Below are 26,378 nucleotides of genomic sequence, written 5' to 3' on the forward strand. Positions count from 1 at the left end.
TAGTTTACACTTGCACACAAGCCATTTTAATCATTTAAGACAAAAATTATGGAACAGGTCAAGCCATTGCAGTGCCAAAATAACAATGTGGACATTTATTTCCACTGGCAGGAGGATCTTTATTAAGAACATTTTTTTAAAAATCTCTTTTGCCAATGTGGATGTACAGAATAGAGAGCAAGAAAGCCCTATGGGGGCACCTGGGTGGCTCAGTGATTGAGCATCTGCCTTTGGCTCAGGTCGTGATCCCGGGGTCCTGGGATCGAGTCCCGCATCGGGCTCCCTGCATGGAGCCTGCTTCTCCCTCTGCCTGTGTCTCTGCCTCTCTGTGTCTCTCATGAATAAATAAATAAATCTTTAAAGAGAGAAAGAAAGAAAGAAAGCAAAAGAAAGAAAGAAGGAAGGAAGGAAGAAAAGCAAGCCCAGTGAGGGTAGGAAGAGGGCATGCTAAGGTTTTAAAAACTTTGTAGAATCCTACACGTTGTTGGAGCTTGGAGTTGAGGTCCCTGGCTGGCGGATGAACTCACAAGTGTAGCTAGTGTGCCACTTGAGGGGCAAGTCTTTCCTTAACCACAAAGGTCTCTGGCCGAGTGATGAGTTTGATAGTGATTCTTGCTATAAGTATATGAAAAATAAAAACAATGAAATGAAATGAAATAAGCTTTGTAGAGTCATATTAAAACATCCTGCCACTGGTGCACCCACCCTCAATGAGCACCTTTTGATGAAAACCTTGGAGTTGCGACAGGAACCCTAAGCTGATGGACCCTCTCTGTGGTTCATTTTGTGCCCAAACGGGCCAGGAAAGCAATGCCTTCACACCCTGCTTTGCTGATCTGCCCATGGTGAGAGGGGCCTGGTGTTGTTACAGGTGCACACTGAAGGAGAAAAGGCAGTTGGAGGTGAGGAGGAGTTTTCACAGTACACCTGGGACCTACTGTTAGCTACTGAGGTCTTTTTTGCAGGCTAAGCTCTTGCCACAAGCCAGGTTTTGTTTTTTCCAAGTCAGGTTTTGAAGGTGGCCAGTGGCCCCAAGTGGAGCTTGCTGCCCTTGAATGGTCCTACTGTCACTTGCCGCCCACCCTAAGAGACAGGGTAGAAGAAGGGGGATATAGCCTCCCTCTCCCTTTACAGCTTCCCTTAGGGTGAAAAGCCCTTGCCACAATCTCTCTAGGCTTTTGGCAAGGCCTCCCTTCCCAGCCTCCCATGTTGGCTCAGCCTCCTCCAAGCCCTAGCAGGGGCTTCCAGGGGCCCCCCTGATATGGCCCTGGCACTGCTTACCCAGTCCAGGTCTCTCCTAAGCTCTCTTCCTGATAAGAATCTCAAAAGAGAATTAGTAAGGAATACAGGACTGAGGCAGATCCGTTTTATTTTTTAATAACCTTAAGTGCAATTTTATACTGATTTTTTAAAGTAACACGGAAGAAGGAATATTCATCATGAGACTTCAATGAGTTTCTGTCCAATGGTCTGAAAGCAGAGACTACACCCAATGTGCAAGTGCCAGAATTTGATCATGAACTCTTCCCATGACCAAGCTAAGACTGGCTGCGACAGAATGCAGTTCAGCCTCCTTGACTCCAGATTTCTCTATTTCAATTACAAATCAGCTTCTTAGGGGTACCTGGGCAGCTCAGTCAGTTAAGCACCTGCTTTTGGCTCATGTCATGATCTCAGAGTCCTGGGGTCAAGCCCTGTGTCAGACTCCCTGTTCAACAGGGATCTGCTTCTCCCTCTCCTCTGCCCCACCCCTCAAATAAATAAATGATCTTTTATTTAAAAACAACAACAACAACAAATCAGCTGCTTAGAAAATCCCCCTTTAATGTTGCATGGGGGGCAGAAGTAAAAAATTTATTGGAGATAATGGACCCAGCCCCTCTTCCATCTAGAATACTCTGTGTGCCCTTGGGTAAGACCCTGTTTATTTGGAGGCATCTTCCAGCCCTCTCATTTCCCAGCCCATTCTCACTCTAAGGTCTGGTGCACCACTCAAAGCTCTGCCTATTAGGAAGATTTTTCCCTTCCCACTCTCTTTCAAGACCACCTCCAAGTGCCAACCATTTTCAGCTTATACCACATACTAAACCAGCCCACACTTAAACCAGCCAGGGCCCAGAGGAACCCCATATGGTCATAGGTGCAATCTGGGGAAGTGGTAGTGGGTGGTAAGGGGGTCTGAGCTATCTGCTCATGCAGTTGAGTCCTCTGGTGGTACTCAGGCTGGAACAGGCCAGCACTGTTATCTCTACCATGCTGTATCATTGGATGGGAACAGCATACGATTTTGCATCTAACCAAAGACCCTGTGTTTGTGGTTTGGCATAGGCCAGGGCTCCAGGACAGTCTCCATCCTGGCACTCTCTACATAGAGGAATATGAGGATACTTTGCTAAGGGAAGTGAGACCTCCGCCTTCCTGTCCAATGAGTAGAAGGGACTCTGTCCTATCACACCACCAGAGAATGGGTAACCATGTAATGTCCAATTTGTTATAAGATAACCAGTGAGGGAAGGTTAGGCGAGTGCTGCTTGTGATGGCAATCCCCAAATCCCAGTAACTTAACCCCAAAATATCTTTTATTTCCATCTCACTTTATGTGTCCAATGTATGTCATTAGGGGAGCTTCTGCTCATTGTAGGCACTCGGACAAGCTGACAGAGGCATTGTTGGTATGTGCTCCTCCAATCTTTGTAGTGAAGGGAAAGGAAAGGGGGAGTGTCTCACACTACTGATTAAATGCTTCATTCAAAAAGGATATACATCACTTACACTCACAATTCATTAACTAGAAATTATAGCCCAACGCAACTATGAAGAGCCAGGACATTTAGTCTGCTATGTACCCAGGAGAGGTGAACCACATATCACTGAGAAGTACTAATGACAACCATTGGGAGTTTCCCTTGATCTTTGCAGGGATATTACTTGCTCTTCTTCCTACTCAGAGGTACCTATGCCCTCCTTTGTAGTGGTTTTCTCATCTTTAACTTTGACACATGAGCCAGCGTTATACATTAAAATTCCAAAATATTGCCAATCATCAGAAAGACTGTTTGCCATTCTTTTTTTTTTTAAAAAAAGATTGTATTTACTTATTCATGATAGACATAGAGAGAGACATAGAGACATAGAGAGAGAGGCAGAGACACGGGCAGAGGGAGAAGCAGGCTACATGCCAGGAGCCTGACGTGGGACTTGATCCCAGGACCCCAGGATCACGCCCTGGGCCAAAGGCAGGCGCCAAACCACTGAGCCACCCAGGGATCCCCAGTGTTCGCCATTCTTAAAGGAAGGCTTCTAGTCTCTGGAAGAAGTTGTACCCTCCCTATAGACAGGAATCCAATTTGTCCTTCTACCCACTCTGGGCTGACTTGGTCCTCAGCAAAGTGGATCTGGAGACAAATCAAGCCTCCACTGAAGTCTCTGATAGAACTACAAGTAAGCTTCTTTTGGGATCTTAGGATTTCCAAATATTTCAGACTTCTTCTGAGAGTCCTGTCAAGAGGGAGAGCAGCTGAAAAAAAAGGTGTGTGGAGCAGCGATTACATGGGTTCATTTCTGAGTAGCAACTCCCAGTGGGTGAATCAGGTGACCAAAATGGACTCCTTCCTCCTGTGGGTCCCCTCAGCTAATAACCCTATGGCCCTATTTATGGATGATGCCAGTCTTGGAGAATGAGACTGCCAGCCTAAAGCCTTTCCAATTAGGAGCTTCAAATCCTATTTTTATGGTGGAGGAACTTTATTAGACACTTCCATGACATCCTGCCCAGACTGGTGGCAGTTCATGTGGTAGAAGGGAAGATGCTCCCCCTAGCTCCCTGACCACTGTGGAATCATTCCATGATTCCTATATTCTCCCCACTTAGAGTACCCCTGACCTCAGGGAGGAGAGAGACCCCTCTTTTGTTCCATTAAGTACCCCAATCCCCAGTAGTGGCAGTCTACAGAAAGGGTTTGCTGCAAGACAACAGGATCTGCAGGTCACCTTCACGAGAGCAAAAATGGAGTGAGTCCAAGGCCTCCAAGTCATTCCCCCTGGCAAGAACTCTAATCTAGGTGGGGAGGGAGGAAGGACTCTGCTCCCATCACATGTCAACAACCTGGCACTGACTCTAAGTCAGCAAAGGACCCCCCTGGACCAGTTCAGGGTATCTATAGTCAGCCCAACATCTCATTACCCTGAGTCTCTGGAATTATACTGTCAAGTCATACATGTATGAGTATGTCAAGACATACTCTCTAGAGCTCTAGAGAGCGGGAGAAAGACTGGTCCGGTAGGAGGCAGAATAAAAGATTATTGGCCCATGTAGCTTTCTCCCAAGCCACTGCTAAGTACCAGGTCCTGCTCTTTGAAAGCAAAGGCCCAAGAAGATGGCAAAGCCATCAATGCTGGCAACAGGGGCCAAAACAAACTGCCATTTTCATTCATCCTCCCTAATTCATATAATCTCCACTGATTTGACCAATATCTCTGGCCTCTTTTAGTTCTTTCTACTCCAGTATTATCCATACCCTACCTGACCAGGACTGCTGGCTCTCTGGATGACAGAATATATGAAGGATCATTTTACTATTGCATATATTTACATGTGGAATTGCATATTTTTATAATAACAATGTTTATAGCAGCAATATCCACAATAGCCAAAGCATGGAAAGAGCCCAGATGTCCATCTACAGAAGAATAAAGATGTGATATCTCACTAAAAGAGGGGATCTGACATAGGACTGTAGAAAACTTCCTCTCCCCAGATACCTTACCACCACATTAAGGGCTTAGTTATAGTAGTTCTTTCTACCCAGTACATCATGTCCAGCTATCAAGAAAAAATTACAAGGCATTCCAAAAGCCAAAAATACAATTTAAAGAGAAAAAGCAGGCATCAGAGTTAGATGTGGCAGGGTTGTTGGAATTACTGGACCAGAAATTTAAAACAACTATGATTAATACCCTAAGGACTCTCATGGATAAGACAGGCAGCATGCAAGATCAGATAGGCAATGTAGGAAGAAAGAAAAAATTTTAAGAATCAGAAAGAAACGTGAGAAACCAAAAACTAAATTGAAAGAGAAAAATAAAGTTGGAAGACTGACACTACCCAACCTCAAGACTTACTATAAAACTACAGTAATCAAGAGAGTGTGGTATTGGTGAAAGAACAGATGAATAGAATAACAGAAGAAAATAGAGATCCCCCAAATAGACAAATATAAATATAGTCAAGTGATCTTTTAAAAAGGAGCAAAGACAGTATGACAGAGAAAAGACAGTCCTTTCAAACAAATGGTATTGGACAACTAAACAACTACTTGCAAAAAAATTAATTTGGACACAGACCCTAATCCTAACCTTCACTAAAATTAACTCAAAATGGATCACAAACCTAAATGTGAAATGCAAAACTATAAAACTCCTAGAAGATAACATAGGAGAAAACCTAGATGCCCTTGGGTGTGGCAATGACCTTTGAGATACAACACCAAAGGCACAATATATGAAAGAAATAATTAAGCTGGACTTCATTAAAATTGATTACTTCCATTCCATGAAAAACAATGTCAAGAGAATGAGATGAGAAATCCTAGGCTGGGATTCCTGGGTGGCTCAGCAGTTAAGTGTCTGCCTTTGGCTCAGGGCATGATCCTGGAGTCCCAGGATCGAGTCCCACATCAAGCCTGCTTCTCCCTCTGCCTATGTCTCTGCCTCTCTCTCTCTCTCTCTCTCTCTCTCTCTCTCTGTTGTCGCTCATGAATAAATAAATTTAAAAATCTTTTAAAAAATAAATCCTAGGCTGGGAGAAAATATTTGCAAAAGACACATCTGGACTATTGCAAAGGACTGTTCCAAAATTAAAAAGCACACCTAAAACTCAAAATTAGGAAAATAACCTGATTTTAAAATGGGCCAGAACACATGAAATTACCCCTACTAATTAAAGAACTTCTCCTGAAGAAGAATAGAGGGCTGATGGAAGAGCTTCTGCACAACCAAAAATAAAAACAACTACAAAAGAGAATGGCAAGAAAGATGGAGAGACAGTAACAAAGGGAACCCCTACCCCCTAACACTGAGGATGGCAGGAGGGAGGGATAGCACTGAGAGACCAGGAGCAGATTCCTGCATCCTTGGGTAGAGAAAGAAAGCCACAGTTTAAAAGAGAAACTAGCAAAAACAGACAAACAACAACAACAACAAAATAGCAACTGGCATGTAAAAGAGAACTAGAATTCTGCCAAATGGTAGAGGAGCTGTGGGAACACTCGCCAGGTTAGGGAGAGTAAAGAACAACACATTTTCATTCCTGCTCCAGCTTACAAGCCCAGGAGGGAGCAGGGTCTGAATGCCATCACTGGCAGTTCTGGTCATAAGAGGGAGCTTGAAACCACAGTGAACCCAAGAGTCCCCAAGCCCACACCAGTCCCAATAGTACAGGAGCACAGAAAATAAGCCATGAGATTTGTTGTTTGTGTTTTTGTTTTTATTTGGGGGTTTTGTTTTGTTGGTCTTGCTTTTTCATTTCTTTTTTGCTTCTTATTCTTTTTTTCTATTATTTATTTTAAAACTTATTTTATATTACTATTATTGTCATTATTATTCTCTTTCTTTAAAAAGCCACAATTGAAAAGATCAACTAGCATGTAAAAGAGTAAGCCCTGGGGCACCTGGGTGGCTCAGTCTCTTGAGGAAGGGATTCATGATCTCTGCTCAGGTCATGATCTCAGGGTCATGAGTTCAAGCCCAGGAGGGGCTCTGTGCTTGTCTGGAAGTCTGCTTGGGATTTTCTCTCTCTCCTCCCTCCACCCCTCCCCCCAGCCTCTCTCTAAATTAACAAAATAATAATAATCTTGAGAAAATGAAAATTTAAAGAATTTTAAAAGTCAGCCTTAGAACTCCACCAGTGGGGAGAGCTTCTGGAACATTCCCCAGGTGGGAGAGGCCAACAGACACATTCAACACTCCACCTCCACCTCCATCTTGAAATCACAGAGCAGTGCATAATCTGGGCACCCTAACTGGCCTGTTACCTCATTGACCCTAGGTCCCTAGCTCACAACAGCCCCAGCTAACCCACCCAGATGGCCAAAGTGTGGGCCCACAAGGCTGGAGAGAAGAGTGGAAAAAATGAGTGACAGCTTCAATAAAGAGACAGAAAATATAAAAAAGAACCAATCATAGTTGAATAATACAATAACTGAAATTTAAAAAAAAAAAAAACACTAGAGGGAATTACCACTCTTGTAGAAGGTGTCAATAATGGGGAAGTGTATGCATGTGTGTGGGTATATGAGAAATCTCTGTACCTTCCCTTAATTTTTCTATGACCCTTAAACTGCTCTAAAATATTGTCTTAATACAAATAAATAAATGCTTATACTCTCCAATTTTTGTATATGTATGTTGAAAAATATATTCAAATTGTAAAAAATTTGAGTAATACACATAAAGCTATACAACCCTACCTGCGCGATATAGTCTAAATGATACTTGGCTGGCAACACACCCTTGAATGTATTTTTAAAAATAAGAAATATTTAAAACATTAAAAAAATATTTAAAACAGCCAAGCAATTCAAGAAGCTAGGCCATGAAGACTATAATAAACCTAAAGAGGTGTAAAGTTAGAAATAATGACTATAAATGTAGAAATAATGAAACAAATAACAATAGAGCTAAATAACCAAAGCCAGTTCTTTGAAAATACTTAAAAATACCTTTTGCAAATACGATAAATTACTGAAGAAAAAAGCATAAACAAACACGTTGAATAAAATTGTACATAATACAGATGCATAATAGATTTAAATATTATAAGAGAACACTACAAATATGTTATACCTTTCCCTCAGTACAACCAATGGTGGATGTGCACAAGGAAAGCTTTCAACTGTGAAAACTAAGGAAACTTCAGCTAAAATGGAGTCAGAAGGCCAGTAGGGGGAGCTCTTACACCCTACGAGCCTAGGTCAATTGCCGAGCCAACAGTTAAGAGCCCCACCTTGCAAGAAGATTCTATTTTAGCTACTACTTTACTATTCCAGTACCGGAAGAAAGGTTTCCTTATCCCCTGACAACAGCCCAGCCAATAAGAGAAGGTTACAATTTAGCCAATAAAAAGCCGCTATAGGGATCCCTGGGTGGCGCAGCAGTTTGGCGCCTGCCTTTGGCCCAGGGCGCGATCCTGGAGACCCGGAATCGAATCCCACGTCGGGCTCCCGGTGCATGGAGCCTGCTTCTCCCTCTGCCTGTGTCTCTGCCTCTCTCTCTCTCTGTGAGACTATCATAAATAAATTTAAAAAAAAAAAGCCGCTATACTTCAAACTTCCAGTTTACTCTCATAGGGTTTTTTTTTTTTTTGCTCATAAGAGCCCTCCTAACTTTTCCATTTTCTCTATAAAAGCAAGAACCTTTCCTTTGTTTTCCTGCATGGCCTATGGTTGCACCATAACTTGCGTGTCCTGAATTGTGACTTTTATTCCCAAATAAACCCATTTTTGTGGGTAAAATACTTGGCTATTTTATTTTTAAGGTTAACATAACATGGAAGTATTTCAGCCAATACACTAAGAAAGAGAGAATGAGAGAATTACCATTTCTAAAGGATTAGTGGATAAAGGTAGTAACTATTAATGACTGCCAGCATCAGCACAAAGGGAGACAACCAGACAAATATGTAATGCCTAATGGTCTTGCAAAACAACAGCAATAAGGGCAATAAAACAAACACACTAGCATCTTAACCTGATTAAGCTTATACCTCTAACCACTAATTAAAAGAAAATACAAGAGGCTAAAAAACATGTTAAAGGGCACCAAGGTGTTACACTAAGTAAAATCTACACTAAGAAACTGGGCACAACACAAGACTTGGTTTGTTTTCCTTTTTCCAATAACAACAACAAAAAAGAAATGTAAGGAAAAAGATATGATATGAGGGGAACGTATAGATTTTTAAAGACTTAAGGAATATAATAAATAATCACAGCTATGAGCCATATTTGGACACCAATTCAAATTTTTTAAGAAGTATAAGGCCCTCAGGGAAATATTAAAAATAACTGGACATGTAATGATATTAGACATTTAATTTTTTTGAAATGATAATTTGTATTGACTTTATGCTTTATTTTTTTTTAATTTTTATTTATTTATGATAGTCACACAGAGAGAGAGAGGCAGAGACAAAGAGGGAGAAGCAGGCTCCATGCACCGGGAGCCCGACGCGGGACTCGATCCCGGGTCTCCAGGATCGCGCCCTGGGCCAAAGGCAGGCGCCAAACCCCTGCGCCATCCAGGGATCCCGACTTTATGCTTTATTTTTTAAAGTCTTTATCTTTTTAGAAATGTATATTGAATATTTAGACATAAAGATTATTCCAGAAGCTGCAGAGATGCAGGGTAGGTGGGGAAATAACTGAAAACAGATTGGCCATGTATTTAAGGTTTTTGATGCTGAAGATCAGGTACATTGGGTTCCTTATACTATTATCTCTACTATTGTATGTATTTTATACTTTCTATAAGAAAACGTTTCATTATAATTATCATGTCATTAAATTTGAAATCCTAAGTGAAACTGACCACTTTCTAGAGGAAAAAATGAGCAAATTGGCCCATACAAAAATAAAAACCCTTAAAAATACAAACCGAAACTGTATTCAAAACTGAAGTCACCCTCAAAGTTCCAGCACAGGAAGTTTGGGGAGCCAAGTCTACAAAATATCAGGGAAACTAACCATCTTATGCAATTCTTCCAAATCTATACAGTATAAAGATGGGCAACTGTTTAACTTACTCTCCCAGTCTAGCTATTCTTGATTCAAAAACTAAATGTGGACACGCCACCAAAAGAATACTTAAGCCTAGTTCATTCATATAACAGCAAATATCCTAAATAAATTAAAAGCATATTCGATATAGCAGTGAATTAAATGAACAGTCTGTGTCTGAGGGATAAAAATAATTTTGGTTGTAATGCCCTACATTAACAAATTAGAGGAAATAAAAAATATTTGATTACATCAGTGGGTAAACACATCTTTAAAAAAATATTTATTTATTCATTTGAGAGGGAGAGAGCCCCTGTGAGGAGGGGGAATCCCAAGCAGGCTCCCTGCAGAGCTCGGAGCTGGTACAGGAGACAAGGCTCAATCCTAGGATCCCAAGATCATGACCTGAGCCAAAACCACAGGTCAGATGCTCAACTGACTGAGCCACCCAGGCACCCATAGAAAAAATCTTTTAAAGCAACTCAAGTTGAGTTCATAGTAAAAAGTAAGAACTTCCATTTCCTAAAATAGACAGTAAACATACTTAAATGTCAAATATCAGAAGCATCCCCGTTAAAGTCAGGAACTACACTTAGATACTCTCACCTCCACCATTCATAACTGTACTGGAATACAAAGCCAGAGCTATGGATGTTATATAGATGTGTGAATATTGAAAATAAAGAGATAGTGTTTAATAAAAATCTCATCCTCTATTTTGTTTTTTTAAAGATTTTATTTATTTATTCATGAAAGACACAGAGAGGCGGAGACATAGGCAGAGGGAGAAGCAGGCTCCCTGTGGGGAGCCCAATGTAGGACTCCATCTCGGGAGGGTGGGATCATGCCCTGAGCCAAAGGCAGATGCCCAATCGCTGAGCCACCCAGGTGTCCCTCATCCTCTGTTTTGAAAAGTTAAAGGAATAGGCATGTGGGATATTCAAGTGGATGAGATTTCAGACACTGTATGAATGATCATTATAGCAAAATACATAGCTCTGCCACACAAAATCAGTAACTAATTAGAACCTGTTAATAGAAAATATCCCATTCACAACAGCAACAAACAAAACGAAAAATCACCTATAAAGAAGCCTAAGAAAAATGTAGATCTATGTAACTATGCATAAAACTACATGACTATATATGATATATATCATGTATAGGTATAATATATTATATATAGTCATATCATTCTATATATCCATTTAAACATAGTTAAATATACAAGTATACAAGTTTACTGATAGACTCAGGTAAAAGAAGTCCCCCCCAAATGGACCAGTATATTATATTCATTAATGGGGACCAAAAATTTCCAAACATATAATTGTGCTGAAATGATTTATAGACTTAATGCCTTACCATGTAGCTTGCAAGATGACAAGGAAGCTCAGAGTGCTGACTTCTCATCAAACCTGGAGGACTATACGAAGGAAGCGGGGAGGAGGAAAATCAACAAAATTTGAACAACAAAACAGAAGAAAGTCTTACAGGAGAATGAGGAGTGGTGAGCTGGTACCTGTGTCTGAGGAAGAGCAGGGATGTGAGGGGACCTATGTAAGCTGCATAGATGCAGATGACAGGATGGATAGGAGAAACTATTTTAATTACCTGCCCCTAATTCCTGGCACAAGCCTGAGGTGAGTTCTCAGAACACACATGCCAGCAGCCCTGGGAACTATCAGGACAGAGGGAAAGATGATGATTGAGGCATTTGACTCCAAATTCTGTGCTAATAACCACCCGAAGTCACCTTAGTGGTAAGGATACCTTTTCAAAAAATTATTTCAATAGACTGTAAAGAACAGACTAGAAATAGAATAGAGAGTATCAATGCAAATCACACAGAGTAAGAGAAGGTAGTCTTCATAAAATAAGCATAGTCTACACGTATATAAATACACACTTATATAAAGACATATATAACATAAGCATGCCAGCACTCATACGCGTGCACAGGACACACGCTAGGTAGAGAGGGACGGTGTGTTTCTCCCGATGACGCAGCATGTCAGGGGAAAACTCCCTGCAGTGGGCCCCGCAATACGGGACACCCCTAGACACCCTTGCAGCTGCTCGGCCGCCCCCAGGAAACTAAACCTTTAACACGATGTCCCTAAAGTCTGGCTGCTGGCCAAGGGACCCCGTGGGAAGGGGCGCTTCCTCCCGGCCCCTGCCCCTGCCCTGCCCCGGGGCTATGGGCGCTGCGGCTGCACAGCAGGCCTGTGTCCTGATGAGGGCCTCCTGGGTGAGGACTGAGAGCCGACCTGTGCCAGGACGCTGGGGGCCGCCGAACCCTGCTGTGCCCCTGCCGGCAGCCCTGGGCCACCCCGGGACCTGCAGAGCCGGTGGGGCCCGAGCCGCAGCAACCACCCCTCGGGCGCTCAGGGACGACACGTCGGGGCCTGAGAGGCTCGGTGTAAGGGGCACCGACTGAGGTCTGCAGAGAGCCGAGGCCGCAGCCCGCCCGAGTCCGGGGAGGGAGGACCCGCGAGAGGACCCAGGGAGCCTCCCACAGGTGTCCTCCTACCCCCGCCACGCAGAGCCCATCTCCCGCGGACGTGCAACCAGCCCTTAGGGACCCCTGGCACGGGGTCCGGATGTGACGTGGGCCGACTTCCGCCTCGGAGGTCTGAGGGAGCGGAGGGCCTCGTGTGGGGGGCGCATTGGGGTCCCCTGGAAGGAGGCCAGGCCCGGGCCGGCGGCAGCCGGGCAGCAGGTAGCCCCGGGAGGGGGCTCCGAGGGCGGGGGAGGGGCCCCGGAGGGCGGCGGGGGGTGGGGGGGCCCTTTCTGAACCCTGAGAGACCACGCGGGGGAAGGCGGGGAACGCGGACGTCGAGCTGAGGCCTCGATGCCGGGGCCTGAGGCAGTGGCCTGAGAGGGGCAGGGAGCACAGGGAGTGCCGGTGGGGACGCGGTGACACGGCGGGGACCCAGGAGCCCAGGACAGAGGGGACCCGGCGGAGGTCAGGGCCCACGGTGAGCCCGGGAAGGCCACGAAGGAGCGGGATGAGGCCAGATGGTGGCGGCGGGTGCGGCAGGCCTGGCACATCCGGGTACCCGAGAGCCTGAGGCCTGGTGTGGCGGGAGCAGACGCTGAGGGCTGAGGGGAGGGTCCCGGGGCTAAGGGGAGGCGAGGGATGGACCCTGAGGGGGACAGAGGGGTCCCGGCGGAGGGCAGGGCCCACGGTGAGCCCGGGAAGGCCACGAAGGAGCGGGATGGGGCCGGATGGTGGCGGCGGGTGCGGCAGGCCTGGCACATCCGGGAACCCGAGAGCCTGGGGCCTGGTGTGGCGGGAGCAGATGCTGAGGGCGGAGGGGAGGGCCCCGGGTGCTGCTGGGATTCCTGGTGAGGATGCGGAAGAGGCCGAGGGACCCTGCACCCCAGCCCAGAGTCAGTCCTGGGAAGGTCGTGGGGGCGGGGGGCGTGGGAACACGTGGTGAGGCCCCACTTCCGCATCCGGGTCTCTGAGACACAGGCCTAAGGCGCGTGCCTCCGTCAGGTGGGCAGAGAGGAGGCCCTGCAGTCACCTGGCAAAGGTTCGAACCCTCAGGGAGAAAAGAGGAGTGCTCTAGGTGGTGGGGTCCTAGTGTGAGTCCAGGAAGGCCCGTGGGGGGTGGGAGTACGGGCCGAGTCTGGACGTCGGCATCTGGGTCTCGGGGAGTCAGGAGGCCTTGGCGTCGGAACAGGGCCTCCCTCAGGTGGGCAGGGGGAGTGCCCAGGTCCTGCTGGGATTCCCCATGAGGTTGCAGAGGGAGGACGGAGAAACACAGGACAGTCTGGGAAGGCCCCTCGCGGGCCGGGGAGGAGACGGGCATTTGGGGAGTCCAGACAGCCACATCCGGGTCTCAGAGCATGCAGAGGCCTGGTGTCAGGAGCAGGGCCTCAGGTGGGCAGAGGGGAGGACCCAGGGACCCTGCACCCCAGCCCAAAGTCAGTCCCGGAAGGTACGTGAGGGGTGGGGGATGGGAACACGTGATGAGGCCCCACTTCCACATCCGGGCTCTGAGAGACCAGCAGGCTGGTGTTCAGAGCAGGGCCTCCCTGAGGGGGCAGAGGGTGGGCCCAGGTCCTGCTGGGTTCCTGGCGAGGATGTCCATGGAGGACGGACGGACCCCGCACCCCAGCCCAGAGTCAGTCCCGGGAGGCAGGCCGAGTGCGGGACGGGGCCACGCCGCGTGTCTGTGTGCATACCCCGACCGGCGCATCCGGGTCCCCGAAGCTCTGCCCGCTCCTCGTGTCCGTGTCTGGGAGCCGATGGGCCGGCAGGCAGTGGAGCCAGGCAGAGGCCCAGGCACCCAGGGAGCCCCGCCAGCAAGGGGGGAAGAAGGGCCCAGGGAGCCTGTCCCCCGCCCCCCAGCTCATCCCCTCTGTGAGCCCTGGGAAGCCCCCCGGTCTGGGTCCTGGTCCTGATGGAAAGACGGTCACTCCCTGTCCCCGGTGGGGTCTGGGCGGAGGGGAGGACCTGGGTGTTAGCGGCCCGGCCTCGGGATGGCTGCCCAAGGGGCCCGGGGTCTGCTAGGGCTGGAGGCGAGGACCCCTGGGGGACTGAGTCCCCCCGAGGGTGTCGGTCCCCAGGGAGCCCCCAGCACCACGGCCCTGCCCCTGCTTCAGCCTCGGGAGGCTGCCGGGGGCGGGGGTGGACAAGTCCCGAGCTGCCTGGTGCGACAGGGCCTCCCACACTGTGGCCATTGAGCTGGAGCACTGCCTCCAGGGTGTGGGCGGGTGGGGTCGGGTCGGGTGGGGTGGGAGGCAATGGCCCACATGTGGCTGGCAGCCAAGGCCAGGACCACAGGGGCACTGAAGCCCTAGGGACACACACTAGACTGGGTCCTGGGGGTCCCCGGGGCCCGATGACCACCTGGGGCATGCCCTGGCTTGCCAGCCAAGTCTCCTAGAGCCTGGGGGCTTGGTGGAAGGAGCAGGCTGGGGGCCAGCCCCGGGCCTGGTGTGATTGAAGGTGAGGACCAGAGGGAGAAATGATGGACCCTGAGCCCTAGCACGTGCAGTCCAGGGAGGAAGGAGGCAGGAGGCCCTGTTGTAGGATAAGCCTATGCTGCCGTCCTGATGTCCACCTGTGGGTGTTAGAGCCTGAGGGCTTGTGCTTCAAAGGAGCAGGGCCTAAAAAAAAAAAAAGGAGCAGGGCCTCCGAGGTGCTTGGTGAGGGTGTGTGTGGAGGGCATGCAGCCTGCGGGGAGTCAGGGTGAGGAACTTGGGGACACCCTGGCTCGCCCCACCTGGCCCGAGAGTAAAGAAGCCAGTGCAACAGAGTGGGTCCCTGCCCTGTGGGCAGCCCACGGAGGATGGGAGAGCGCTGGACCTCAATGGCATGCTGTCCCTGGGGCAGGTGGATGGCAGGAAGGTGGGCTGACCTGGGGAGGGTGAGGTCTTGGTGTGAGGGGCACGTGTCCTCTATGGGAGGTTAGGGGCCCGGAGGAAGAGCAGGCCCTGGCAGGATAATGCTGAGGACCCTCCCAGGAGCCTGAGGGCATTCGCGCCCCAGGCAGAGGGGCTGGAATCCAGGCCTGCCCTTCCTGATCTTGCTGGGGAACTTGGGGTCGTGGGGTTTTGGGGCTGTGACCCACCTGGATGGAGACACGGGACACAACAGGGTACCTCCTCCTGCTCCTCTCCCAGTTCTCAGGGAGGTGAGGACCCCACTGGGAGAGCTCCCAGTCAGGGCTTGGGAGGAGGCTCACCTAGGGGATAGATACCCAAGAGTCCTAGGGCCTGCCAAGAGTCAGTGCAGGGACCCCCGCCCACCCCACATTGAAGGGGTGAGTGGCTCCCAAGCCAGCCCTCAAGCCCAGGAGGGGATGTCCCAGAAATCTGGGTGCCTCTCCCTGGCAGCCCTGGGAAGGGAACCTGGGGCGGGGCCTGTGCCACAGAGCCCCTCCTCTTGTTCAGATTCCTGGGCTCAGGGAGGGGAGGGCCTGGGCCTGGGGTCTGGACTCAGGTCAGCAGAGGAGGTGGGTGCCCTCTGGTCCTGTTCCCAGCCCTGGCGGGGGTCGAGGTGAGAAATGAGGGGATGCCTCCCACAACAGGATCCCTAGGGACCAGGCCACCCCGGCCACGTGTGTGGGCCATGGGGAGAGGCAGGATGGGTGGGCCGACTGATTTCTCTGGACTTTGGCTGGTGGCAGGTCGTAGCAGGGGGGCCTTGCAAGGAACCAAGCGGGTGTTTCAGGGCCAGCTGGGGAGTCTTCCCAGGCCTTGTGTGGGGTCCAGGTGAAGACCCAGAGGTGCCCCATCCCAGCCCAGATGGAAGCCAGAGCTGGCCCATCCCTTGTGCATGATCCAGGACCAGTCCTGGAGACTTTGGCAGGTGTGGCCATGGCTGGGCCCCTGGCTTCCTTCTGTGGAGTGTCGGGGCCCTGTGTTCTTGCAAGGACACTTTGGCCTGAGAGGGACAGGGCCAGGGTAGTCCCTTGAGAGGCAAAGGAGGGGACCCCCCACCTGGCCTGCTGGGGACCTCCCAGAGTGTGAGCCAGCCCTCCTGTCCACACTGGGCCCCAGGGCTGGGCTCACAGTCTGCACCCTGAGGTGCCTCCTCCTTCCCTCCTGCAGGGACTTCAAGAACTGGCAGCGGAGGCCTCGGTCTGAGGTGGGGGTCCCTTAGGACACAGAACAGAGGAGGCGTGGGCCAGAGCCACTTGTCCAGGTGAGGTGCACGCCCTCTCTGAGCCCAACACAAGGGAGCCCTCTGCAGGGGAGCCTGGCAGGGCCCCCTCTCAGCCCTGGCACTGCAGGCTCTCTTGGCTGGGCTGCACTGTGAGAAGCCATTCCACCTCTCTCTTCAGGTTCAGCCGGACACTGACACCATGTCCATGGAGCAGAACAATGAGCTCTGGAAGCTGGAAGAAGACCCAGTAGACTCCCAGGACCTGGTGGACGCACAGTTGTCTGGGGCTGAAGAGGAAACCTCCTCTTCCTTCTCTTCCTCCTCCTCCTCCTCCTCTTCCTCCTCCTCCTCCTCCTCTTTCTCCTCCTCTTCCTCCTCCTTCTCCTGCTGTTCCTCCTCCTCCTCTTCCTCCTCCTTCTCCTCCACTTCTACCTCCTCCTCCACTCCTTCTTCTTCCTCCTCTTCCCCTTCCTCCTCCTGCTCTGCCCTGTTCCTGATCCCCATGGAGGAAGGGTCTACTGCTGCTGGGTCCCTGAGTCCTCCCCAGGGCTCTCAGAGTGCTGACGCATCTCCTAGCAGCGGAGAAGCCACTGCCTGGAGCCAGCCCAGACATGGCTCCAGCATCCCAGATGAGCAGGGGTCAAGCACCTCGGAGGAGCCGGAAGATACCCAGCCCTCAACCCAAGGAAGGCTCCACGTGAAAGTGTGTGACCTGATGGTGTTTCTGCTCTTCAAGTATTGCACCAAGCAGCCTACCAACAAGGCAGAGATGCTGGAGATCGTCAGCAAAGAATACCAGGATGACTTCCCCATAATCTTGGGCCAAGCCTCCGAGTGTATGCGGCTGGTCTTTGGCATAGACGTGAAGGAAGTGGATTCCAGCGAGCACTCCTACGTCCTGATCACCATCCTGGGCCTCAGCTGCGATGGGATGCTGAGTGGTGAAAGGGGCCTGCCCAAGACCAGCCTCCTGGTCCTGCTCCTGGGGGTGATCCTCCTGGAGGATGGTTGTGCCCCCGAGGAGGAAGTGTGGGAGGCGCTGAGGGTCATGGGGGTGTATGATGGCCATGAGCACTTCATCTATGGGGAGCCTAGAAACCTCCTCACCAATGTCTGGGTGCAGGAAGGTTATGTGGAGTGCCGGCAGGTGGCGGGCAGTGACCCTGCCCGCTATGAGTTCCTGTGGGGGCCCAGGGCCTACACAGAAACCAGCAAGTTGCAAGTCTTGGAGTATTTGCTGCAGGTGAATAGGAGGCAGCAGGGCTCCTCCCTGTCCCTTTCTGAAGAGGAGGGGACTGATGAGGAAGAGGAGACCTGAGCCCAAGGGCATTCAGGCCCATTCCAGCCTTTACTGGGGTACACAGCTTCTCCTGTGAGCTGGGCATTAAGGGAGGCCTTACGGTGCTTCCTCCTCATGTTATTCTGTTGGGTGTCTAAAGAGAAAGTCCTGGATGTATAAGGAGTTAAGGGGCAGGGCAGGTTGGGGGAAAGCAGGGCCAAGAGCCTGGGCTCTGTGATGACTCTGAAACCCAGAGCTTAGTGTCCTTGAGGAAGCACTCCAATGTTTGTTCCTTGGGATAGAAGGTTTCCTCATCCCAGTGTGTCAGTGACACACCCCCCTTTGCGTTCATACTTCCCCAGTTCAAGAGTTAACAGTTTTGTCATGTCCTGTAAACAAGTTGGGAGACCTTCCCTCTTTGCTCTTTGTTTGAGTTGTGGATGAAATCACAGGGCATTGGCGTTGGAATCTGTTGGAAAGGCCAGGAGTGGAGCAGGCAAGAGCTGGAGCGTGGAAATAGGAAAATAAACCTTGTTCACTTTTGCTTCTTACCCGTGCCATGTGTCATTTTTCCAAAGTAACATAGATGTGCGCTCGTGCATTCACTTGGTTTTTCGGGAAAGTGAGAGAAGGGTCCTGTCTGAGGCCAGGGGAGCCCTGCTGGCGGCTCCCTCACAGCCCCACAGCGGCTGAGCTCTGTTCCTGCAAGGCCCTGTGTGTGAGCAGTGAGGAAACAAGGGCCCCGGGGCCATGCAGCCTTTGGGGACTGTGTCTAGCGGCCGGTGTCCTGCAGGAAGGCGGGGAGGGGTGCCCTGAGACCTGGGCCAGCCTGCCAGCCCCAAGTGGCAGAAGGGTGAGGGGGTGGGGCGGCTCCTGGGCCAGGCTCTGCAGGGGCCAAGGCCCCCGTGGCTGGGGTTCTCTCGTCACAGTGACTCCTTGTGTGCAGCTGATGACCATGATGTTGAGGGGTGACACGCCCGTACATGGAGACAGGGTGTCTTAGGGGTGGGAGCAAAGTCTAACATGGTCAATTGCTCTGAGAATTTCCTTCTGGATCATGGACGAACCAGAGAGTTATGTCTTCCAGGGGCAGGAGAGGAAGCTGTCCTGCACTCTGGTCCCAGGGCAGTGGAACACAGTGCACAGACTAGGTGTTTTATATGCATCCTGTGCAAGGATTTCCAGAGGAACACAGTCCTATATTCCTTGAAGTGGAGCCCCAAAGACTCTCGACTGACTGTCTTGTTCCTGACCATGGAAAGTCAGAACCCACGGCATCAAAAAGACTTTTAATTTGGTTATCTTGAGTGTCACTGGGACAGCTGTACGTCAGCAAGGTCTAGGTTTGGGTGGGGAGAATTGAAGGAAAGCAGTGGTTTGGGTGCAAGGGCAGCCGGGAGGGAGGGAAGGAGTCGGTCTTTGACTTGAACTGTAGGCTTGTCGCACCTCTGTGTTGTATCCAGCTGGGACAACTCCCCGCACCCAAGTTCCACACATAGCCTCCTATAGCCCACATACAGCCCCTGATTTAGAAAATGGATTGAGTTTCATTTGAAGCACCCTCTCTGGCCGATTAGCTGTTCCAGGTCAGGTTGAGCTGCAGGTACTCTAACTCTGGCCGGGCTAACAAAACCTATCCCAGAGGAGAGCGCGGGAGGCCCCGGGGTCAGGACAGGACAGCATTCAACATAGCTGCCGTTCATCCAGGTTCCAATATATGCCAGGTGCCTTGCAAGGTGCTTCCCATCCCCGACACACATTCCTGCCGTCCGACGGGGTGGGGCAGCTCCAAACCACGTACTTCCCAGGTGACAACCCCGAGGCTCTCAGGGTTGGTCCTTTTCCCAGGATCACATGGCTGGTGAGTGATGAGATGGAGACTACAACCCTGGTGTGAAGCCATGTCGAGTCCACGCTGTCCCCTCCCTGCCCAGCCTGTGGCCAGCTTTCTGACTCCTACATCAGGAGTGAGGACAGCGTGGTGTCTCCCAGGTGACAAAAGGAAGTATACCGTGGTGAAGGTTCCGAGACCCGGGCTAAGGAAGGCAGGTGACACTGAGAATCAAACAGGATTTGGGGCGTGTCTGTGGGCTCGTTAACCTAGAGTTCTTCTGTCTGAGCCCCAGAGGTCTTCGGGAACTGGCTGCCCAGGTGCTGGCAATGTTTCCAGACTTAGCACTTTCCCGAATGACAGCGCCTTCCCCTGGTTTTCCCCTCATGTTCTTCTGTCTACCTCTTGGACCTGGCCCGCTAATGAGTCATCACTGGTCCATGTAGAACAGGTAGGAATCACCTTCTCTCCCCCGACACAGAACCTTACTCTGTAGTAGCCTCTGGCCATTAAATGCATAAAGCGAATCGTCCCCGCTGAGATTACAGAATCATTTGAAAACTAGACGTGGTCCTGTATTTGGAAGTATTTGGAAGTAGGTGTCACACAAGAGATGCTTGAAAAAGTTCAAAGAATTCCAAGGCAAATGTGACCTCAGAAACTCCTCCCAGCGATAAAGTCAGTTGTCATAACAAATCATGTAGTCGCGTTTGGTTGAGCACCTACTGTGTAATGATAGTGTCCCTGGCTCAGGAGGCCTCCCGGGGCTTTTGAGGTCGTGGCGTAGCAGGGGCGCGAGTCACGTGCTGTGGCATGATGGCTGGCCTGTGTCACCGGACTGGCCCAAGGTGCACATGTTTGTGGGGTGGGTGGGAATCCTGTGGAGATGGCGCCTTTTCTTTTTTTTTTAATAATAAATTTTTTTTATTGGTGTTCAATTTGCCAACATACAGAATAACAGCCAGTGCTCATCCTGTCAAGTGCCCCCCTCAGTGCCCATCACCCATTGACCCCACCCCCTGCCCTCCTCTCCTTCCACCACCCCTACTTCGTTTCCCAGAGTTAGGAGTCTTCATGTTCTGTCTCCCTTTCTGATATTTCCTACCCATTTCTTCTCCCTTCCCTCCTATTCCCTTTCACTATTATTTATATTCCCCAAATGAATGAGACCATATAATGTTTACAGCCATCCCACCCTGAACGCGCCCAATCTCGTCTGATGGCGCCTTTTCTTATTCAACTGGTGAGGAAGGGTGGGCTCCAGGGCAGGAGAAGGCACGTGCATGGGCTGGGGAATCTCCTGATAGACCACGTTTCCTAGGAAGGAAGCACCATGGACCATCCTGTCGAGAGCATCCCCACCTCCAGGATGGTGTTTGGACCTGGGAAGAGACGTCCATGGTGATACCCTCAATATTAGTTTCCCTTGGAATTCTCGGGTATGTGAGCAATTGGAGAACTGTGAGTTTTATCCATGAAGCTGCAAGGCCCAGGCAGGGGGCACGCTCCACATTCTGTGTCAGTGAATGACCCTACGGCAACTTGATTCACATATGCATATGTTATATGTATGTATGTATCTATGCAATTTTTAAGGAAACATGGAAAAATTCCTCTGATGGGTGGATTTCTGGTTGAGTACAGGCATATATATGCCATTTTGGGTTACTTTTTTTTTTATCATTTTGGGTTACTTTTTAATACTCTGCTCCTGACATCCGTGTTAAGGCTGGGCATAGGTCCACCAGTATTCAATATTTACTTCCCCTAACCTTGCATCAGGCAGCTGGAAGCTCTGCAGTAACTAAAAGTACTCATGAAAAACAGAGCAAAGACAACTTTGGGTCGAGGAGGTAGCTTTCCATGAATCCATTGTAACGCCCTTTATTTTATTTTTTTTTTAATTTTTAAATTTATTTATGATAGTCACAGAGAGAGAGAGAGAGGCAGAGACATAGGCAGAGGGAGAAGCAGGCTCCATGCACCGGGAGCCTGACGTGGGATTCGATCCTGGGTCTCCAGGATCGTGCCCTGGGCCAAAGGCAGGCGCTAGACTGCTGCGCCACCCAGGGATCTCCCGTAACGCCCTTTATTTAGGTGGAAAATGTTCACGATGCAGGGCGGACAGAGGGGACCTCACAGGGGTCAGGCCCCAGGGTCAGCCCAAAAGACCCCAGGGCTGCATGGGGACAAGGTCAAGTGTGACTTCTGCATCCAGGTCCCAGAGAGCCTGTGGGCCTGGTGGCAGGAGCAGATGTTCAGGCAGGAGAGGTGAGGGTCCTGCGGGTATCAGGAGGGAAGGCAAGGGATGAACCCGGAGGGAGGACAGAGGGAACCCCAGCAGAAGGCCATCAGCGATGTCAGGCCTGCATGGCCCCTGGGCTGGGAGGGGGAACCGCGGGAAGGGGGGCAGCACAGCCAGATTTCCACATCCAGGTTTCCCGAGAGACTGACGGCCCTTGGATTCAGAAGCAGGGTGTCCTTCAGATGGACAGAGCATGGACCCGGGTCCTCCTGGTGAGGATATGGAGGGATGATGGAGGGACTCGGGACTTCAGAAACGTCAGCCCGGGAAGGCCGCGCAGGAGCGGGATGGGGCCAGATGGAGGCAGCAGGTGCGGCAGGCCTGGCACATCCGGGTACCCGGGAGCCTGAGGCCTGGTGTGGCGGGAGCAGACGCTGAGGGCTGAGGGGAGGGTCCAGGGGCTAAGGGGAGGCGAGGGATGGACCCTGAGGGGGACAGAGGGGACCCGGCGGAGGTCAGGGCCCACGGTGAGCCCGGGAAGGCCGCGGGGGAGCGGGACGGGGCCAGATGGTGGCGGCGGGTGCGGCAGGCCTGGCACATCCGGGAACCCGAGAGCCTGAGGCCTGGTGTGGCGGGAGCAGATGCTGAGGGCGGAGGGGAGGGCCCCGGCGCGAAGCAGGAGGGGAGGCAGGGGATGGACTCTAAGGGGAACAGAGGGCACCTGGCAGAAGGTCTCCAGGGAGGGGAGCACGCCCCTCTCCAGGCCGACTGGAGATCTTCCGTTGGGCAGGTGTCCGGCGGTCAGACTTTCCCGTCTGGGTCCCTAAGAGACTGGGGTTCCTTGGTGTCAGGAGCGGGGTCTGGACGGTGGGCAGAGGGGGGCGGGGGGACCCAGGCGCCGCAGGGATTTCCGGTGAGCATGGGGAGGAGGGGCGGGATGCGGAACCCTAGACTCCAGGGGGTCAGTCCCCGGAAGGTGGGGGGGGGGGTTGGTGTGGCATCAAACACGTGATGAGGGCCCAATTCCGCATCCGGGTCTCTGAGAGACTTGGCACTAGGAGCGGCTCTTAGGTGCTCAGAGTCCACGGCTGAGGAGCTAAGGGGAGGCAAGGTACGAACCTCGAGGGAGGACAGAGGGCACCCGAAGGAGGGCAGGGCCCACGGTCAGCCCGGGAAGGCTGCGGGGGAGCGGGATGGGGCCGGATGGTGGCGGCGGGTGCGGCAGGCCTGGCACATCCGGGTACCCGAGAGCCTGAGGCCTGGTGTGGCGGGAGCAGATGCTGAGGGCGGAGGGAGGGTCCAGGGGCTAAGGGGAGGCGAGGGATGGACCCTGACGGGGACAGAGGGGACCCGGCGGAGGGCAGGGCCCATGGTGAGCCCGGGAAGGCCGCAGAGGAGCGGGACGGGGCCGGAATGGTGGCGGCGGGTGCGGCAGGCCTGGCACATCCGGGAACCCGAGAGCCTGAGGCCTGGTGTGGCGGGAGCAGACGCTGAGGGCTGAGGGGAGGGATCCAGGGGCTAGGGGGAGGCGAGGGATGGACCCTGACAGGGGACAAGAGGGACCCCGGTAGAGGGTCGCCAGGGCTGTGAGGCCCCCGTGGGGATGGGTACCTGCTCTCACGTGGGAGTATGGGTGCTCAGACTTCCACATCCGGGCCTCCTGAGGCACTGGGGGCCCCTGGCGTCAGGAGCAGGGCCTAGGACACGTGGGCAGAGGGGAGGGCCCCGGGTGCTGCTGGGAATCCCCGTGAGGATGCGGAAGAGGCCCGGGGGACCCCGCACCCCAGCCCAGAGTCAGGTCCCGGGAAGGTCGTGGGTGGGGTTGGGAACACGTGGTGAGGCCCCACTTCCGCATCCGGGCTCTGAGAGACCAGGGGGCTGGTGTTCAGAGCAGGGCCTCCCTGAGGGGGCAGACGGTGGGCCCAGGTCCTGCTGGGTTCCAGGCGAGGATGTCCATGGAGGACGGAACGGACCCCGCACCCCAGCCCAGAGTCAGTCCCGGGAGGCAGGCCGAGTGCGGGACGAGGGCCACGCCGCGTGTCTGTGTGCATATCCCGACCGGCGCATCCGGGTCCCCGAAGCTCTGCCCGCCCCTCGTGTCCGTGTCTGGGAGCCGATGGGCCGGCAGGCAGTGGAGCCAGGCAGAGGCCCAGGCACCCAGGGAGCCCCGCCAGCAAGGGGGGAAGAAGGGCCCAGGGAGCCTGTCCCCCGCCCCCCAGCTCAGCCCCCTCTGTGAGCCCTGGGAGGCCCCCGGGCTGGGTCCTGGTCCTGATGGAAAGACGGTCACTCCCTGTCCCCGGTGGGGTCCGGGCGGAGGGGAGGGCCTTGGTGTGAGCGGCCGGGCCTCGGGATGGCTGCCCGAGAGGACTGGGGTCAGCCAGGACTGGAGGCGAGGACCCCCGAGGGACTGAGACCCCCGAGGGAGTGGGTTCGCAGGGAGCCCCCAGCACCGAGACCCTGCCTCTGCTTCAGCCTCGGGAGGCTGCAGGGGGTGGACAAGTCCCGAGCTGCCTGGTGCGACAGGGCCTCCCACACTGGCCATTGGGCTGGAGCACTGCCTCCAGGGTGTGGGCGGGTGGGGTCGGGTTGGGTGGGGGACAATGGCCCACGTGTGGCTGGCGGCCAAGGCCAGGACCACAGGGGAACTGCAGCCCTAGGAACGCAGCCTAGACTGGGTCCTGGGGTTCCCCGGGGCCGATGACCACCTGGGGCATGCCCTGGTTTGCCAGCCAAGTCTCCTAGAGCCTGGGGGCTTGGTGGAAGGAGCAGGCTGGGGGCCAGCCCGGGGCCTGGTGGGATTGAAGGTGAGGACCAGAGGGAGGACTGATGGACCCTGGGCCCTAGCACGTGCAGTCCAGGGAGGAAGGAGGCAGGAGGCCCTGTTGTAGGATAAGCCCAGCTGCCGTCCTGATGTCCACCTGTGGGTGTTAGAGCCTGAGGGCTTGTGCTTCAAAGGAGCAGGGCCTTGGGGGTGGTTGGGGTGAGGGTGTGTGTGGAGGGCACACAACCTGTGGGAAGTCAGGGTGAGGACCTTGGGGACACCCTGGCTTGCCCCACCCAGCAGGTGAACGAAGAAGCCAGTGCAGCAGAGTGGGTCGGAGTGAGGCCCTGCCCTGTGGGCAGCCCACGGAGGATGGGAGAGCGCTGGACCTCAATGGCATGCTGTCCCTGGGGCGGGTGGGCGGCAGGAAGGTGGGCTGACCTGGGGAGGGTGAGGTCTTGGTGTGAGGGGCACGTGTCCTCTATGGGAGGTTAGGGGCCCGGAGGAAGAGCAGGCCCTGGCAGGATAATGCTGAGGACCCTCCCAGGAGCCTGAGGGCATTCGCGCCCCAGGACTGAGGGGCCAGAATCCAGGCCAGCCCTTCCTGATCTTGCTGGGGGACTTGGTGGGGGGTTTGCGACTGTGACCCGCCTGGACGGGGACACAGGACACAACAGGGTACCTCCTCCTGCTCCTCTCCCAGTTCTCAGGGAGGTGAGGACCCCACTGGGAGAGCTCCCAGTCAGGGCTTGGGAGGAAGCCCACCTAGGGGATAGATACCCAGGAGTCCTAGGGCCTGCCAAGAGTCAGTGCGGGGACCCCCGCCCACCCCACATTGAAGGGGTGAGTGGCTCCCAAGCCAGCCCTCAAGCCCAGGAGGGGATGTCCCAGAAATCTGGGTGCCCCTCCCTGGCAACCCTGGGAAGGAACCCGGGGCGGGGCCTGTGCCACAGAGCCCCTCCTCTTGTTCAGATTCCTGGGCTCAGGGAGGGGAGGGCCTGGGCCTGAGGGTCTGGACTCAGGTCAGCAGAGGAGGTAGGTGCCCTCTGGTCCTGTTCCCAGCCCTGGCGGGGGTCGAGGTGAGAAATGAGGGGATGCCTCCCACAACAGGATCCCTAGGGACCAGGCCACCCCGGCCACGTGTGTGGGCCATGGGGAGAGGCAGGATGGGTGGGCCGACTGATTTCTCTGGACTTTGGCTGGTGGCAGGTCGTAGCAGGGGGTCTTGCAAGGAACCAGGCGGGTGTTTCAGGGCCAGCTGGGGAGTCTTCCCAGGCCTTGTGTGGGGTCCAGGTAAAGACCCAGAGGTGCCCCATCCCAGCCCAGATGGAAGCCAGAGCTGGCCCATCCCTTGTGCATGATCCAGGACCAGTACTGGAGACATTGGCAGGTGTGGCCATGGCTGGGCCCCTGGCTTCCTTCTGTGGAGTGTCGGGGCCCTGTGTTCTTGCAGGGACACTTTGGCCTGAGAGGGACAGGGCCAGGGCAGTCCCTTGAGAGGCCCAGTGGGGGACTGCCCCACCTGGACTGCCGGGGACCTCTCAGAATGCGAGCCAGCCCTCCTGTCCACACTGGGCCCCAGGGCTGGGCTGGCAGTCTGCACCCTGAGGTGCCTCCTCCTTCCCTCCTGCAGGGACTTCCAGAACTGGCAGCAGAGGCCTGGGTCTGAGGCGGGGGTCCCTCAGGACACAGAGCTGAGGACGCGTGGGCCAGAGCCACTTGTCCAGGTGAGGTGCACGCTCTCTCTGAGCCTGGTGTCAGGGGCTCTCCCAGCCCAACACAGGGGAGCCCTCTGCAGGGGAGCCCGGCACAGCCCCCTGTCAGCCCTGGCACCTCAGGGTCTCTTGGCCGGGCTGCCCCCTGA

At 53.1% G+C, this 26,378-nt stretch overlaps 2 protein-coding genes and 1 non-coding gene across 6 annotated transcripts in view; all 3 read left to right on the plus strand.

Annotated features, from left to right (window-relative positions):
* The window catches only part of LOC119868539 (melanoma-associated antigen 9-like), a 778,808-nt gene that overhangs the window by 750,776 nt on the left and 1,654 nt on the right, over positions 1 to 26,378 (plus strand). The window contains exon 2 of the mRNA XM_038588588.1: positions 26,148 to 26,241. The gene's annotated coding sequence lies outside the window, so the exon portion shown is untranslated. The remainder of the gene's footprint in view (positions 1 to 26,147; positions 26,242 to 26,378) is intronic.
* Positions 474 to 623, plus strand: LOC119868645. Its single transcript, XR_005386624.1, has one exon. It is a non-coding gene; the product is annotated as a small nucleolar RNA SNORA62/SNORA6 family (small nucleolar RNA).
* Positions 12,101 to 18,228, plus strand: LOC119868540 (melanoma-associated antigen 8-like). Of its 4 annotated transcripts, none has more exons than XM_038588584.1 (3): positions 12,101 to 12,495; positions 16,344 to 16,437; positions 16,577 to 18,228. In XM_038588584.1, the coding sequence occupies exon 3, from the start codon at positions 16,598 to 16,600 to the stop codon at positions 17,714 to 17,716; it is 1,119 nt and encodes a 372-aa protein (XP_038444512.1). In that variant the 5' UTR covers positions 12,101 to 12,495; positions 16,344 to 16,437; positions 16,577 to 16,597; the 3' UTR covers positions 17,717 to 18,228. The 4 variants fall into 4 exon arrangements, with proteins under 4 accessions (XP_038444512.1, XP_038444514.1, XP_038444513.1 ...); XM_038588586.1 differs by lacking the exon at positions 12,101 to 12,495 and adding an exon at positions 12,702 to 12,754; XM_038588585.1 differs by lacking the exon at positions 12,101 to 12,495 and adding an exon at positions 13,170 to 13,315.

This window comes from Canis lupus, chromosome X (genome assembly GCF_011100685.1).
Source record: "Canis lupus familiaris isolate Mischka breed German Shepherd chromosome X, alternate assembly UU_Cfam_GSD_1.0, whole genome shotgun sequence".
NCBI classification, from domain to species: domain Eukaryota; kingdom Metazoa; phylum Chordata; class Mammalia; order Carnivora; family Canidae; genus Canis; species Canis lupus.

Coding starts and splice junctions, on each gene's coding strand:
- LOC119868540 (XM_038588584.1), top strand. CDS start 16,598: ATGTCCATGGAGCAGAACAATGAGCTCTGGAAGCTGGAAGAAGACCCA.